Genomic DNA, 18394 nt, shown 5'->3' with positions numbered 1-18394 from the left:
TTAAACACACAGAAGGAAGTAGCGCATTTAAAATGATAGGGAAAGACAGAAGTAATGCGCCCATGCTGCGTGTGGGGGAGGTGTTGGAGGGAAATGAGACAGACACACAAACTGGAAGGAAGCTTATTCCAAATGAGCATTAACCCCTTCAGTGCCCATGACGAGATAGTCTCGTCATGGAGCGCGGTTGCGCTGTGCCCATGACAAGACTATCTCGTCATGAACCCCGCCCGCTAATGAAAGGGCCGGCACAGGGCGGGGAAAGGGCGGGGCACACAAGGGGTTAAGAAGCAAGCAAGTGAAATTGAAGCCAAACAAAGGCAACCAAGCGGCGGTCTCTAAGCCCACAGTTAGAAAACAAAAGGTCTCAAATAGGTAAGACCTAAAAAGCAGCTGGGTGGTCTAGTATGCCAAATATCTCTATCATGGGCAGACTCACTTATGCCCACTGTCTTGGATATGACAGTCTCCTCTATTATTCTTTTAAAAAGTATCTGCATAACACATAGGGCATTACATGGAAAGAGACATGCTTCCTACAAATGAAGTTAAACAATGCTTTCAGAAAAGAGCATTGGACTCCAAACTAGCTCTCCCAATCAATCAGTCCATGCTAAAAGGACAAATACAATTGCTGAGACACCCCTTTCCATCCAAGTGGCTAAATTAATAAACTTGGTCCCAGAAATAACATGAGCCACCGATACACAGAGACTTCAGGAGCATGGTTGAACTTGGCTTTTACCTACCTGAATTTATAGACAACAGGTCAGCATTACTCTGCTACCCAGGTGTTCAATGGGAACATAGAATCCTATTAAGTACAACTGTAGAAAAATGGCTCTCTATATATTGTACTAAAACAAAGTACACTGTGCTGAGAGTCCACTGGGTCCCCAATTGGTTTACAGAGGCTAAATAGATAAGTATAACGCTCTCTTTTGTGCATGCGAGGAGTTATGCTTATCAGAGGGCAGTGCTATAAATTTGTTGTACTCACAGAGGGAATTTAGAAAAATAACAAATCTTTTTACATATATTTTCATACCAAAAACTACATCAAAACTTAAGTACTGTGTTTCTCATGAATTTTTAAAAATAAGTTAATAGTTCAAAGATGTGTGCAATTATGGGAGGAAAAAGCAGGTAGGCAAAGCACACAGCACAGACAGAAACTCATCTTTGTCCTCTTCGTCTTTAAGTCTGTGAAATCTAAGGTTCAGGGTCGAGGGGTGCCACCTAAATACTCAATTTAGGGGCATTAAGGAGAGAACCGGGTAGTAGCCAACAGGCTGCCTACCTGTAGGGTGACTACACCCTCTATATGATCACTTTCTTAACCCTGACCCAAATAGGCTAATTCTCTCCAACACAAGATGGAGGATTATGAAAAGTGGGGTCCACATCAGCTGGTCTGCCCCAGGGGTGGTGCTAGCTGAATGTGGGCAAACCTCCTAACCTAACTAAATTTCCACCCTGTCTTGCATCCAAACCATAGGGTCAGGACGGGGGGTGAGCACCTCCACTATCTGGGGATGCACATGGTCACATATCAAAGGCAGCAGTACCTTTGCAGCTTCCCACCCTGGAATGTTTGTCCTGCTTGGAGGAGGTGTGAACCCCTCTGTCCAAAGCAGGCTTTGGTCTTGTCCTCTGAGAGCGAAAGTGAGCCTCACGAGGTCAGAAACGAGGTCAGAAACATGCCTATGGTGGCTGGCTGGTCGAGACTAGTCAGTCAACACAGTAGTAGTTAGTAGGTTTTCAGGGGGCACCGCTAAGGTGTCCTCTTTCTGCATTAATTAATAAATCCAGCAATGGCATCAGAGTGGGTTTATTAAGACGAGGTGTTTGATACTAAATACCTTGGGGTACAGTGAAGCAATCATGTAGCTGGAGAACTCGTAATGACGAGTGTTCAGCCCATGTATTCGTTATGGCTTCCCTGTGCACTGTTAATATCTACTGGTGAACTTATATATCACTGTGGCATTTCCACTATCCACTCTCGCAGATATGCCCTGACATGTGTATAGTGCACCCTGCCTTAGGGCTGTAAGGCCTGCCGTCGAGGTGGCCTACCTATACCACATTTACTGCTGGCAGGCATGGCACACAAGGGGGTTTGCCGTGTCTAACCTTTGGTTTTCTCTGCACCAAGAAACACAGGCTGCAATTGCAGTTTGCATGAGCTTAGTGGGGGTCCCTTAGGGTGGCACAATTTGTGCTGCTGCCCTTAGGGACCCTGTTTAGGTCCAATGCTCAGGGTAGCAGGGGTACCATTCACTAGGGACTTACAAGGGATTCTAAAGGGTTTGACAATTGTGGAACAATCGTACAGTTTAGGGAAGGAACACTGGACTGGGGACCTGGTTGGCAGGAACCCAGGACACTTTCAGTCAAAATTGCACCAGGTACAGGGCAAAAAGGGGAAGGGTACTGCAACAAAAACCTAGGTTCCGACAACGACACCCACAACTGAGTCTAATGGCAACCCTCCAGCATCAAATGGACAAGATGGAAAAGACTACTAGAACCTCATTCAAACCTAACCAAGGTTAAAACAATTGAAGAAATTCTAAGCACAAAACAATATGCACAAATGGATAACAAATCGAGTGCACACGAGTTTGATTCCAATAAAAATGTCTTATAGGTATCTGAGAAATAATAATTTCTGAACAATTTTACAACCTGCACAACCCTGCCGGTCAGTGGTAAATGTGGTCCTGCTAGAACACTGATACTCAAAGCAAAGTATGGCCCGGGGACCACATGTGGACCTACTGACCTATATATGCGCATCCCTACTCAACAGCAGCACTGGGCTGCTGTCTACTCGACCCAGCACTAGTACTAAAAAACAGAATGCTAAATAAAAGAGCAAGAATGTATTTAAAGGTTAAAGGAAGTAACTATGGTGTCCTGCACCGCTAAACTTTAGAAACACCTTAATTTTTAAAGACATCTTACAGCGAAAGTATGATAGTCTTTTCAAAATTCAAAAAGTGTATTTCATTAGCATGCAGAATCATTTCACCTAAGTACATCAGTTTATAACAGGGCACGGAGAAGTATTTTTGCCAAAGTGATAATTTTCAAACATGAATTCAGAAACATTCCTCCCCCCCCCCCCCCCGACAACAATGCCAATAGTGAACTAAGAGGCAAGTCAGTTGTTACGTGAACTCTTTGGGTGGCCTGGGTTTAATTATTTTATACATGAACATTATACTTTATTGAATCAAACACAGAAAGTTTTGTAATACATCCTGATGTCATTTGTCATAATGAAGAAAAAGGAGGTAAGTGAAATAAAACAATTGCCTAGGATCACACAATTTGGTTAAGTGGAGAAGCTGGGATTAATCACAAGATTTTGGTTTCGCAATTCAATCTTCAGAATCTTTGTGTTTATGTGTTGCGTCTCCTACACCCACCTTGCCACAAACCCCCTTTTGCCCCTCACTCCCCGACCGCCACTCTATCAATGCAGCCCTCAGTCACATCACAGACCAAACTTTGTGGCCACTGGGAAAATATTTGCGAGCACTCCAGTGCTAGAATAAGCTTGAACTTCAAAACATAACAATTTCTTCTCCCTAAATCACAGCTTTTGCTGTCCATTCAAACACAACTCTATACTACAACTTTAAAGGTTCTTACTCATCAGATTAAATGGCTCCTTGCAATACTCTACATAACAAATGTCTATGGGAGTGCAAAAAACTGTACACGAATGGCATGACAATCTATTATCCATATGCTTGACTACAAACAACTTGACAATCTACTATCCATATACATGACAATTCTTACTAACAGAGTGAAACGTCCTATTAACTCAAGTACGTGAAATAAGTATCAGATAGGGAACCTCCACAGTCTTGCACTAATCTGAATCAGATGAATATTTCCAAATGCCAAGCACCAGAAATAAAACCCCATAACTAGCTACAACATTTATACGTGCTTAATCTCTAAAATTGGAATGATATCCTTCCGTAAAGCACTTTAGGCATATCAGGTGTAGTAAGTGCTATATAAATACACATACCATTGTTGGAGAGGAAATCACTTTTACATTTAATGACAAGAAAAACCGAATACAACACTTTCTGAGAGCAAAATGGCAAACGTGCACAGACTACAAGTTCACAAAAACATGATCAGAAAAGAGAATTCTTTAGATACTGCATTGTAAAAGCATGCAGTAAAAGATTTAGACTAGGTGATAGAATTGAATGACTAATATAGATTGTGATTTATAAATTGAGTAAGTATTACATATAATTAACATGTGTTAGAAATATGTCAATTGGTAGCTTCTTAGATCATAAAGTTTACTTCTATTTATTTATAAATATTATTTATAAATAAGAGTAACTAAAGAGATTTATAAAATGTTATGAATAATTCTGATTATGATATGGAATTTTACTAAAGTTTGACTTTTGTGTGTGTAACAGTGTGCACCGAAAATGACAAACAAGAAGTAGGTGCTACACATTTCTATTTGCTGATGCTTCTGTGAAACTTACCGCGAATGTACTTCACACATATATATCAATCTTATTTGTTGGAAACAAAATCTAAAATGCATAATCTGCAATGTATTTACAAGTTGGTACTTACAAACTCAGTACTTACCCCACACTGACACCTATAATTTGTAATTATACTAAATGATCCTTAAGTGCATCAGAAGTTATACTAAAATCATGACCACTTCATGTATTCTTATGAATGTATGCTTATAATTCTTTTTATTCTGCGTTATATTAGCTTAAATCAGATGTCTTCAATCTATGGTGCGCGACCCCCAGGGGGCGTGGAGTCCTGGGAAGGGGATTGTGCATTCCCCAGCCTCACTCGTACCTGAAATTCAAAATGTTTGATTTCTTTTTGGAAAAAGACAACCCTGTCGGGATGGCTAATTTTGATCCTTAAAATGCTTCAGCTGAAGTTTCATTAATTGAGTTTCCTGTGCTGTGAAAAGCCTTCGTAGTGGTAGTGCAAAGAGTTAACGACTGGGCTCTGAAGTGCTTGCTTTTAAACTTAATTGCATTTACACAGCCTTTAGTACCCCTAAGAAGGTGTTGAAGGAACAGTTATGTAAACAAAAATTGCATTACATAAGCTCTGGTATGGCTAAAATCTACATTTTGGAAGCACCATTTTATCTTAATACTATTTGCACATTCTGTATCAGTCTATCTTACACTGTGTGTAATGCAAGTATAAAATAACGACTTACAATATTCACAGTGCTTTCTGTCAAAGGCTGTGCCCTCATACCACTTAAAAAAATACCCAAGTAACTGTTCAGCACTGTGTCAACCAAGATTGAATTATGTGGCTCTCTTGTTACACACAGACCTCTGCAGTGCTTTAACTAATAAAGGTTCATAATGTACTACAGTGCATTTCCCACTGAGCAACAACTTTTTTTGTTTATTTTTAATTTAAGCTGTCCATTATTTTATATTTAGCTACCTGATGGTAAAAGGTAAAACAACTTCTAGAATATTTTGGGGCTCATTTATGAGAGGCTTCGCCTCCAGAGCCTCACTTTTTTGATACTAAGGCAGTGCAAGCATCTCAACCATACCTATGAGGCAGCGCAAATCACAATGCATGACTTTGCATGGCCTCATAGATACAGAGTAGGACAAAGCAGGACAAGTCACTGTGTTGCCTTACTCTGCATCAAGGAGGTGTTCCATGGACATTGCATGAGGGTTCCCATGCAACACCCATACATTTTGATGCTGCCCCAGATTTGCAAATTCACGTAAACCTATCGCAGAACCAAAACCTTAAACCTCCTCTGCGGAGGCATAACAAGGAAATATGGTTTAATTTCTCCTCGTTTTTTCCTCTTTCCATGCATGCTGCATTCTGCAGCTCACATAGAAAGAGGAAAACGCCTCTCTGGATTATATTTGTGAAGGAAGGTGCCTCTTCCTGCACAAAAACAATCTTCTCTACATTTGTGCTAAGCAGCAATTTGTGCGCCAATGTAAGAGGAAAGGACAGGAATGCAACGTATTTCATTAATATGATGCATTCCTGACCATTCACATTAGTGTAGGGCATCACGGCAAGGAGTGTGGCACTGCCCTACGCCAATTCCTCATAACTGAGGCCCTTTGTTTTTAGCTACTACTCTGACCACGCCCACACACTCACTGATTTAATATTATTTCTCTACCATTAAAAGTATTTGCTGTAGGAATTAGGAGCGTTTATGGTTGTTGATAGTTGTATATGATGAGGAGTACCAGGTTCTAGAAATTTTTGTCAGGAGGGGGTCTTTACACCTAAACGTTTTTGATAAGGGGTCTCGGCATCAAAAATGTTGAAGACCTCTGGCTTAAATTAATATGGGCCTGAAAGCACACATGAAGTTTCTGCCTCGCTAAGCTCATCGTTCGTGAGAGAATTCCTTAGTACAAAGCATGTGCAACAGCGTTTTTTCTTTCTGAGATTTCATGTACTGTATGAAAGATTTGCTACATCTTTGTTACCATTTCAGGACATCTGCCTGGGAAACTGTCCACTTGAACCCACTCGCATGCTCTAGCTTAAAGAGCATTGTTCTCAATATTTCACATATTGAATGGCTTAAGGATTGCGTAATTGTCTCACCTACTTCTCTGCATTTTGTGCCTTCTTTATGTCACCTGACACACACTCAATACAAACGGACCAATGGACTGAGTAGTCTGACCAGATGAGGTGCTTCCAGGTGTCACCCCCAAAAACGCTAAGAATATAATCTTGCCTGATTTAATGGATTTGAAGCAGTTATTGGATTGCAATTTCAATGGTGACGGTTGATTGCTGTTCTGCATGCTGACTACGAACTGCTAAAGGACCTTTGCAGAACTTTCCCGGTAAATTAATTTGCCTGATGCCAACTCATCTCGCTTTTTTCCCGAACTGACGCATATGCTATATGCGCTTAGTGGTCTCTGCCAAATGTAGGTCCCTTTCTGAACTATTGAGCCTTTGGTACTTACTTGACCTTTATTAATTTGTCTTATTACCTAATGCAATCTATTGATGCACTTTTATTTATAAATTTTAATAAACGAAACTAAATTTACTAATTTTGACTCAGCTGTCATGATTTATCCTTACATAAGTGAATTTGCATTCTCAATTTGGATTTACTAATAACTAGAGATCATATTAGAGAGCTCTCAGAGCACAAAATTCTAATGTTAATGTTCTGTATAGCCTTAACTGAACCCTTGGTGTGTATGATTTTAGCTTGCCTACATTTCTTCTGGAGATTTGGGTTTGCAGTGGTAATCCTTTACAATTATAATATTATCTTGAGAGTAATTTACATGAGCTTGATATCAATTTTGTAGCTCAGTTGTCCAATTCCTGGTCCTCATTGGATGATTATTGGTACCCTTTATATCCGACCCCTCTCAGCACACAGCATGGTCCATCGGAGGACCAAGAGAGTGGTATGAAAATTAAGCGACTATAAAATGTATTATTGAAACTCCCATCTGTAGTTTTGGGCCCAGTAAACGCTACAGCACCATACTATCCCACGGCTCGATATCATGCCCACTGTCTGTACTCTCTCCAGTTCCTATTGCACCTAATTTCTCTATCATATCCAAAGCCATTATGATGACCCAGGCCTTCATCATGCCAACGGACTATATCAATCTCTGTCATGCCATCTGTTTCTGGCATGCTCATATCTTCTGATGGGAGGTCACTGCCACTGATATTATTATTACGACTTTAAGCTCGGTTTTGCTTTGTCCCATCTCAATCACACCCCATGGGTCTTCTATGGGGTCGCTATTATGAAAACTATGCCAAATTCTATTGTTAAAAAAGTCAGTACCTTGCCCGTTTCCGTTATGCTCACGGTAAATAGAATGTTTGCAGAGTCTAGCGCACACAGTGTGCCTATCATGTTTTTGTTTTTTTAACCAGTTGCTGGTCGTTTAAATTGTTCGTGACTGTCAAGTTCCGTGTCCCGGCAGTCATTTAATTTAAAATGGAGAATATTAGCACTTCTCAATATAGGTACAATGCTTTTAAGGGGAGATTACAGGCACTACTTGTTGTACTCCGTCATTAGGTATAAAGTTATTCTCATTCCAAGTGTGGTTGCACTGTTTTGCTGCAGCCTATCTGTATCGTTGTGACGTTGTGATAGAATTCTGGCATGCTATATAGTTGACGTCATGAAATGCCTGGCATTCCTTCGTCAGCTGTCGATGCGTCAGCACATGCTTCCTGCCGTCCGCTGTGGGCCTTATTATTGGTATTATAATAAATATACTATTATTAATTTATTTACGGTGTTTCACCTTGTTATTCCAACTTCTTCGCTACTACAATTTGGCGACGAGCGTTTTCTTCAATTTGGGAAGTTTTGGCCCACGTCGGACTTACAAGAATTCTACATTTACTGAAATTCTACGAGGATTACCTTATTCTACAAGGCAAGTTACTACGTTCATTTGTGTTGCTGTACCTTGCCAGTTTACTAATTTGAGAATGCATTGTGCATCCGATGTTTGTTTATTCTAGCGTTCGAGTGAAGCTTGTTGACGGTTGAAGTTGACAGTTGAAGTCTGTCAACTAAACGGCACTTCCAGCTGTAACTGACAACGGCTGATTCCTTTGTTTGGTAACGGAGTTTCATGACGTAATTGACGCAACGTGCGTGACTCCATCTTGAAAATCGGCAAAATTTCTGTAAGTTAACTGGAGATCGAGCATTTCTGTCAGCAATCTACACGCGAGTGGATTATTTCTGCATATCCAAGGTATTGAAGAGCAAATTAATTTATTCACAGATAGAGCTTTTGCTAATACGTTCATTTTAGGAGAAGTGAACATTTAAAAAAAAAAAAAAAATGTTTTTTTTTTTTTTTTTGTTCTACTCTAGGAATATAAATTTAATATTACAATTCAGTATACAATTCCAATTGTATTTTAAAGTTGCACTATATTTATCATCAGCCGTCTTCAAAAATTGCTCTTAAATTTAAACAAGAGGAAAACTTTCATGACAGTAACGACATGTCTCAAAATTCTAACATAAATGCACCAGTTGCATATTTGAGTGAACCAGGCAAACCATCTATGAAATGGAAGAACTGGCTACGTGCATTTGAGAACTATTTAGTGGCAATAGACGGTAAAAAATATGAACCAGAAAGAAAAAAAGCTATTATGTTTGGGTTACTTGGTGTTGCGGGTCAAGAAATATTTGATAGCTTACCAGAATACGAAGCGCAACCTGGTCAATTCATACCATTAGATGAATATCAAGAAGCAGTACAAAGATTAGAAAAACAATTTGGTGAGGAACCAAATATTATGATAGGAAGGCACCGTTTTGCCATGCGAAAACAACACGAAACTGAGACTGTGGAGGAATACATTGCCTGTCTGAGAGTGTTAGCCACCAAATGTGAATATGATGAGATGGTAGATGTTTATATTCGTGATCAGTTTGTTTTTCATTGTTTTGAAAAAAAAATTCAGGAAAGACTTTTAGCGTGTAGAAATCCTTCTCTACAGGAAGTAATAGATATTGCCAAAGGAATAGAACGCTCTTTAGAAAGCACAAAGGAACTTTCAGCGGATAAGAATCCAAATACAAATACAAATGTTTTTTCAATTCAGGAAAAAAAGAAAAACTTTGTAAAAAATATACAGAAAAGTAAACCAAGTAATGTCGTAGATACTAAAACATTTGTTTGTTTCAGATGCGGTTCTAAAAACCATATTGCAGATTTTCCAGGATGCCCTGCGCTGGGTAAGAAATGTACTAATTGTAGTAAAATTGGGCATTTCGCAGGAGTTTGCAGAAATTTTAAATTTAAACCACCACAAAATGTAAGAGTCAGTTATGTTGATAATTTTAATGAAGAAATGTGTTCTAACATTGTTCTAACCATTGAGGTAAATGAGGGCACTATTAAAGGGCCATTAGGTGTGGCACATATTGGAGAAGTTGAGATACACATAATGGCTGACTCTGGGTCTCCTATCACCATTGTTTCGGATACTAAATATGAAGACAATTGGTCACATGTGGGGTTATTAGCTTCTGATGTGAACCCAAAAGCTTATGGCGATTACGACATTAACATGTTAGGTTGCTTTCAAGATAATTTGAATGTAAAAGGAAGGTCTATTTCTACAAAAATCTATGTGGCAGAACGTGGCAGAAATATTGTTGGATGGAAAGACCTAGCAAGATTAGGAATTATGCTGAAACCAGGTGCAGATGATCCAATTGTTCTTAGTGATGTTTTGGTTGCTTCTGTCCAGTATTCTTGTTTCCCTTCTTCATCTCACAACAGTTTAGATGCTGTTCTGTGCAAATATGAAACATTATTCGAAGACCGCATTGGATGTGTTAAAGGATACGAGCATTCTATCAAGTTAAAGAAAAATGCAATACCTATCAAACATAAGGTAAGAGCAGTTCCTTTATCCATCAGAAAGGATTTACAAAAATTACTTGATAGATTAGTCAAAGAGGAAGTAATTGAACCTACAGATTCCTCAGAATGGATTTCTGCAATTATCATTAAAAAAAAAAATGGCGATTTACGCTTATGTGCTGACTTGAGGTCACTTAACAAGAATATTTTGGTGGATTGCCATCCCTTGCCTAAAATTCAAGAAATATTGGCATCCACGTCAGGATCTACATATTTTTCATTAATTGACCTCAAATCGGCCTATCATCAGGTGAAACTTGCTGATGACTCTAAAGATTACACCACGTTTATTACCCCATTGGGAGCTTTTAGGTTTATTAGACTCCCTTTTGGTTTAGCGTCATCTGCAAGTGTTTTTCAAAAACTTATGGAAAGTATTCTCAAAGGAGTCAAAGGAGTTGAAAAATTTCAAGATGACATTTTGATTCATGCCTCAACTGTAGAAGAGCATAACAGCATTCTTGACACAGTTCTGCACAAATTAAATGAAAGAGGTATGACTGTTTCTAAAGATAAGTGCAAATTTTTTCAAAAAGAAATTGAATATTTAGGCCATTTTATCAGTGGTAATGGTATTAGACCAAAATTGAATCTTGTGAAGGCTATTTCTGAGGCACCTAAACCTGAAGATAAAGACGCTCTACGGTCCTTTTTGGGCCTCAGTGAATATTACTCACGGTTCATAGAAAGCTATGCAGAGAAAGTAGAACTGTTACGATACCTTCTTCGCAAGGGAGAAAAGTTTGTGTGGTCAAGTATTCAGGATTCAGCTTTTTCAGCGATAAAACTTGCTATTGTTAATGCACCTACTCTCCATCCTTATGATTCAGAAGGTAAAAATATAGTAACTGTTGATGCCAGTTCGGTAGGTATTGGTGCTATTTTTACTCAAAAGGTTAAGAATGCCGTTCATACAGTGGCTTTCATTTCCAGGCGCCTACTTGATACCGAGCTGCATTACAGCACCATTGAAAGAGAAACACTGGCCTGTGTTTGGGCAGTAGAAAAACTTAAAATGTACCTTTGGGGTAGAGAGTTTGAATTGGTCACTGACCACAAACCTTTAACTTACATGTTTGACGGTTATGGTAGAGGTAACGGTAAGGCCTCGGCCAGACTAGTTAGGCTTATTGCAAGGTTACAAGAGTACAATTTTACCATTAAACACATTCCAGGCAAGGATAATATCCGTGCAGACTTTTTGTCCAGGTTACCTATAGAGTCTTCAGAGCCACACATGGAAGAAGACACTGAATGTGTAGTTGCTTCTGTAGATATTATCTTGAACTCAGAACAGTCTTGCAGTGAGACTGAATGGTTGGAGCTCAGCAGTAGAGATTATATATTGAACAAAGTAAAAGAATTTGTTAAAGGAAATTGGCCACCATTAAGAAATTTATCTTCAGAGTTTAAAACATATTGTCAGGTGGAAAATGAACTAAGTATAGTAAATAATTTACTCTTCCGTGGTGATCTTTTGATTCCTCCTACTAAATTGAGGAAAAGGTTAATGGATATCGCGCATAGAAGCCATCCTGGCTCAACACTTACCAAGAAAATGTTGAAAATGCATTATTGGTGGCCAGGAATGGATGCTGATGTAGATTTATTGGTTGACAGTTGTGTAGTCTGCTTGAAATCCGATAAGCACTGGAAACCAAGAGTCAATGAGATGCAAATAGTCTCCATTCCTAACACATCTTGGAGCAAAATAGCAATTGATTTTGCAGGTCCATTTAATGTTTTAGAACCTGACTGTAGATTCATGATAGTGATTTCTGATTACTACAGTAAATGGATTTATTTTGATTTTGTAACAGTCATAGACACCATTGCAGTAATCACATTTCTTGAAAAATGTTTTGCTGTTGAAGGACTACCTTGTATTTTAGTGTCTGACAATGGCAAGCAATTTATCTCAGAAAAGATGTTGTCATTTTTGCAGCACTATAGTATTAAACAGGAAAAGACTCCTTTTTATTCTCCTAAATCCAATGGACAAGTCGAGAGAATCAATAGGTTTCTGAAGGAAGGCATACAACTGGCCATTGCCTCCAAGTTTCCAGTGAAAGAATTCATTCAGGAGAAAGTGAATGCGTACAATAACACTACTAATACTGTTACTGGTTTTTCACCCTTTTTCCTTATGAGAGGCAGGAAGGGTAAGACATTGCTGACACCTATGTTTGTTGAACGAAGGAAAAAGCCATCAAGCATTGAGGAAATCAACGATGGTCTTATAAAAGTCAAAGAAAGAATCCAAGAGCATCAAATCAAATCTAAAGCCTACCATGATAAAATCCATAGAGCCATCAACAAAAGCTTTGCTAAAGGAGATTGGGTCATCGTGCAAAAACCTTCAAAGGTTCAAAAGGGGGAATCCAAGTTCACAGCTCCCTCTGAAGTTATTGATGTTACTCATAGTTCGGTTCTCTTGGACAAGCTAGGATGGAGAAGCAAGAGTGATGTGGTTAAACTTAAACAAGGTCAAAGAGAACTTATTGAAGAGTCTTTCAAGAAGAACTCAGAGTCAGAGAATGATTATTTATGGTTGCCTTCAGAAACATTCAGTTGTTATCACAATGAGTCAACAGATGCTACGTGTGTTTCTAATCCTTCAGAGACAAATGTGCTTGATAGGAGTAGTTCTTCTTTACCTGTTCACCTTTCAGCTGAAAGACATCAGGAATCAGAGTGCAGTGTAGATAGGCAAAGTCCACAGTTTACAGGTGAAACCACATCAGAAACCAATGTGCCAGTTGATGTTTCATCTTTTAATCGTAATGTGTTTGAAGGTACGTGCACCACCTCTGGCAGAATGTCATGCATTCCCAACAAGTATAAGGACTATGTTTTGTTTTAACTTAATCTTTTATTGGAAAAGGGAGATGTTGTACTCCGTCATTAGGTATAAAGTTATTCTCATTCCAAGTGTGGTTGCACTGTGTTGCTGCAGCCTATCTGTATCGTTGTGACGTTGTGATAGAATTCTGGCATGCTATATAGTTGACGTCATGAAATGCCTGGCATTCCTTCGTCAGCTGTCGATGCGTCAGCACATGCTTCCTGCCGTCCGCTGTGGGCCTTATTATTGGTATTATAATAAATATACTATTATTAATTTATTTACGGTGTTTCACCTTGTTATTCCAACTTCTTCGCTACTACACTACTCTACGTCCTTTAGCATAACGAATACCTGCCCCTCTTATTTTCAATTTCAAGCACTGCACCTTGTATGCATGTGCTTCTCCTATGCTCGCCACCCCATACTCCCACTCTTTCCATGTCTCTCCTTAGTTACTGCACGCCGTATATTGCCATGTGCGTTGTTTCTAAGGGTGTTTGGACCACTTTATTTATATTCGGAATGGCGCAGTTACGCCTTTCCCACACCAGAATGCTTTATTCGTGGGCCAACGATGCTCTGTGCCCACTGGCCGCATTTACCCTTCCAGCACTTACCGGTCAGGCTCCTGAGCACAGTGCCGTGGGCCCAGAGGCTCAGCACTTGCTGCACAGACAGGTTGATCATGGAGCTGCTGTCCTCCTGCCCCGCTTTCATATTCTCTCGGTGGCCGGGGTACGTGGATGGCGGTTGCTGGCTCGAGGCTCTCCGGTAGAGGCAGGGTTCGAGGCCGCTCCAGGCCGGTCCGATGCTGCTGCCGTGGAGCAGGGCTTGGGGGCTCAGCCTCGGCCGGGAGGCGACGTAGAAGCGGCCGAGGCAGAAGGGATACATTGAGGATGGGGAGCCGCCGGGCTTCTGTGCCGCCTCCGGATCTCGCCCACCTGCGCTTGCCAGCGGTCAGATCCCCGCCGCGCCCCTGCGCCAGAGCGGGCTAGGGTCGACTTCTCCCGTGGGGGCTGCTGCTGCTTCCGGCAAGGGAGGTACAGCTGCCACGGTGGGACAGCTGGCCGGCAAGCACCATGATCGCCCCAGATCCTGCCCCTCCTTCTCCTCATCATCACCCGAGTCACCACCGTCTGTGGAGGAGGAGACTGGCTGAGCCAGGGAGGGGGAGGGCGGGATGAGTGGCAGTTTATCCTGTTTCAGTTTACCTACTCTGCTGCCTTTTGGCCTTGAGGGATTTTCATACGACAGGTTAAGGTTGCATTCTTTAGTTTGAACCATTTTGACACCCCAAAACCCTAAAACGTGCTGTGTCTTCCATTTCAATTATTTTTTACAGTGGGTGTAATGATCCAGTTGTATTCTATTTTTACTTTTATGTGATTTCTGATGATTCAACTTTTTGGGTCTGGGGTTTGACAGAGCTCATGTCAAACTCACTGTTGGGACGGAAAAGTCCTCTGCATGGTGAAAGAAATGTATCACTGCCCTGAGTGCCCAACTGTGTACTGTTGTCTGGATTCCTGATGCTGATTTTTGTTATCATACGCAAACACAGACAGATCATGCATGTGTGCCATGAGAAAGGCCTGTCTCACGGATTGCGGTCTTGTTGGATTGGAAGGGTTGCCAAAATCGCTATCCTCATAGTGGTGGAAGGCTGCTGCCTTCACCAAGAGTTAAGCAGCAGGAGTGTGCTGGTGATAGCAGACCATGTAGGGCAGTGCTTTCCAAACTTTTCATGTTGGTGACACACTTTTTAGACATGCATCAGTTCGTGACACAGTTATTCAGTTTTACTAACAAACCGGAGGTCAAATTAGCTGCCTATAAGAGATAAGGACAAATACATGCCATAGGAATTGTAAATAACAAAATGTATAGGGACGCAACATATCTCACGAAAAGATTACTAATACCTCCCATACAAGCAATTCTTATAGCTTTGGGGCCTTGAATAGTTTGAATTGTCACACCTATAGGCGTGTGATGGTTTGTAGTTGTAAAGGTAGTATCATTGGCAGCTCTGACATAACAAAAAACATAACAGAACACATGTATTTGTAAAGTGCACTTATCAACCGTGTGTCTCAAGGAGTTGAATAACAAATGTTTAATGTTACCCAACGGTACTCATTTTATCGACCTCAGATGGATGAATGGCTGAGTGTACCAGCCGGGGGTTTGAACCTGTGACCATGAGGTCGAACACAGGGCCCTGCAGTGGATGCACTAGTCCAGTAAGCCACCAGACCCAGCTTAGCAGGGGCAATGGGTGGATCAGGCTGCTTTAGCCTCCTGACGAGGGCCTGGCGCGTTTTTTCTTTTTCTTTTTTACAAATTAAGCACTGGAGGAGAGCAGATGGCGCGTTCATAATAACACTGGATGTCTCGAACATGGTTGACTGTGCGCTCTCAGCTGGTGTCTGTTGGTGTGTGCTTGTGTGTTTGTATATCGGAGTATGGGTCTGATTGTGTGTATGCAAATGAGTGTGCCTTCTGATGTGTGTTTTTGTAAATGTGAACGTTTTGTATATGCAAGTGAAATTTGTGCTTTTGTGTGTGTGTCATTGTGTGATATGTGAACGCATCTCCAATTGTGTGACTTGGTGTTCAGTTGTGAATGCCGGCACGTGTCAGTATGTGTGTGTGTGTGTGACTGCGTTTTTGAAAGTTTGTGTGTTTTTTACAAGAACGCAGCAACTAAAACTCAGTTTCAGCATGAATGACAACTGCGAAGAATCCTTTTTCTGGCAACTCCCCCAAAAAATCAGAAAGGTCTGAAGATACACTCAATGGTTTTCTGTTAATACGTTTAAAACTACCCTAAGGAACCTACATGATGTGACTCTACCAGAGCATTTGTGAATGAACTGGGCAAATAATTAAATAATATTCAATTCATTACTGTGGTGCACAATAAAGAGAATCTTGGTCACATTTACAACTGTTGCAAAACTTAGCAGTTGCATCTTTAAATATTTGTAAGATTCACTGCTCTGAACTCTGGATTTTTATATATTCAGCATGAATGCCACTCATGGCCACAGTACTCTGAAAGTTTACTATTAAGGACATCCCTGCAGTAAATGCACAAGAGTTCCTTCCTCGACAGCAGTGGCTTCTCAAAGTGTGAAGCCACCCTTTGTGGTTTTGTCATGGATTGCGATGTCTAAGAGCACCTTCTTCTAAGGAACAACTACAAATGCCTCTTCCTTCACTTTCCCAAAGGTGAAGTTTGCTAGTGGGAATCCATTTGTCCAAACAGGGGAAATATCGTTTTTTGGCACATACTCCCTTACAGTCTGAACTATGGAATGAAATCTAATCGCTTGATGGAAAGCAATCCTCAGACGAGAATGTAGCCACGGACCACCAGGAATGCGCACCCCCAGGGGGGCGCGCCCCACAGTTTGAACACCTCTGCTTAGAGTCTGTTGGCACTTAAGTAAGATGTTTGTTATGTACTCAAAAGGACGAAAGACTTCGTGAACCTGCCAGGATTCAGACAAGTTATCATGTATATATGGTATGCTCATGTGAAGAGATATTTGACAAGTCCCCTAGGAGTACAGTTTGCAGGCCACTTCGCGAGAGCAGTGTTTTTATCCCCAAACAGTGTGGCTATAAACGCTAACTGGTTATCGAGCCCACGCCTCTGCGGATTCCACTCGGATTGTAAACTTCATGGCGGTGTTTGCAGGAGAGCCATATCGTACTTCCTGGATTATTCATTTAGCAACATGCTTGAATTCTTTTTCCGAACGAGCTCCTGAGTGACCCCAGGATTTTTTGGTCTTCGGGCTCTGCACGCTCCTATTTCTAATTGGCTAAAATGCCACAAGGATTGGATGTCCAATTGTTAGAACTGATTCTCTTGAGCAGTTTTGTGGATAGTAGTGTGTTTTGCTTTGAACCTCGCAAGATCCGTGTTTTTGGGCTCCAATTTTGTTTGTCCTGACAAATTTATTATGCATAGCAAGAACGCGTGTGGGAACGCATTTGTGTATCTGTGTGCATGTAACAAGAGTGTCTAACAAAATTCCCTGAACTCACCTGTATCCTGTCTTCCGGAAGTTGTTTTCATGGCCAGCATTTCCCTCGCATACGCATCAGGGTAATGAACGTCACTGAAAGCCTTTTCCAATTCTTCTATCTAGCAGCTCCATCACCGGACATTCATGCCGCAATATTATACTCACCGCCGGGCCCGCAGTAGAACGGCAGTGTGATGCTCATCCTTTCCGCCTTCTGCAGGAACAGGTACAGCATCACTGACATGAACAGTACCGTCCTGCATGATGAGTAGACAACAGAGGCGCAACTAGAGCCAAATTTCGGGGGGGGTGGGGGGGGGGCTGAGCAAAAATTTCGGGGGGGGGCTGAGCAAAAATTTCGGGGGGGGGGCTGAACTTTAAGCAATAGGCAGAGTGGAGCTGCAGGGGCTCTTACAAGGGGTGAAACAACAGCAAGGCCTCATTAACATGCAAATGGTCTTTTAAAGACCTGTGAAGTGCTCGGGTGCGGCTGATTTTTTGCCCGGGAAGCTGTCTCATCCCGGGCTGCCACACACGACGGGGGGGGGGGGGCTGAAGCCCTTTGAGTCCAATGGGTGTTGCGCGCCTGGTAGACAGCGTCTATGCGTCGTCTTGCGACACACCCACACATGGCAGGCGACACAGTAATGTGTCGCGACACAGAGTTTGGAAAGCTCTGATGTAGGGATTAGGAGTAGTGAACAGGTCCTTTTTAGGTCTCACCTAACAGCGTACATGCGCTGTTGCTGCAAGGGGCATTGTATGCAGTAAGAGACTTGGAGCCCCGCCATTACTTACCATTTGCAGGCTTGATTGTCACTCTTTGTTGCGGCCTCCTAATCGACTACCATATACCTGACATCACTTCCTATTTTAGTTTAATGTGTGTCCTTCTGCTATTTGCGCTGCATTTCTGAGAACTTTAAAAAACATTTTTTTACAAGATTTATTTCAGATCGCTATTTTTATTTTTTCGCCATATCACTTTTTTGGACAACATTTTT

General features: G+C 41.2%; 1 protein-coding gene across 1 annotated transcript in view; it reads right to left on the bottom strand.

Annotated features, from left to right (window-relative positions):
- The window catches only part of TMEM170B (transmembrane protein 170B), a 169186-nt gene extending 154717 nt beyond the window's left edge, over positions 1 to 14469 (bottom strand). The window contains exon 1 of the mRNA XM_085606999.1: positions 13968 to 14469. Coding sequence (XP_085463125.1) covers positions 13968 to 14241 — 274 coding nt within the window. The 5' untranslated portion in view covers positions 14242 to 14469. The remainder of the gene's footprint in view (positions 1 to 13967) is intronic.
- Between the last annotated feature and the right edge of the window lie 3925 nt (positions 14470 to 18394).

This window comes from Triturus cristatus, chromosome 5_2 (assembly GCF_964204655.1).
Source record: "Triturus cristatus chromosome 5_2, aTriCri1.1, whole genome shotgun sequence".
Taxonomy (NCBI): domain Eukaryota; kingdom Metazoa; phylum Chordata; class Amphibia; order Caudata; family Salamandridae; genus Triturus; species Triturus cristatus.
Note: the sequence above shows the minus strand (reverse complement) of the source record. Positions and strands in the feature narration are given on the sequence as shown.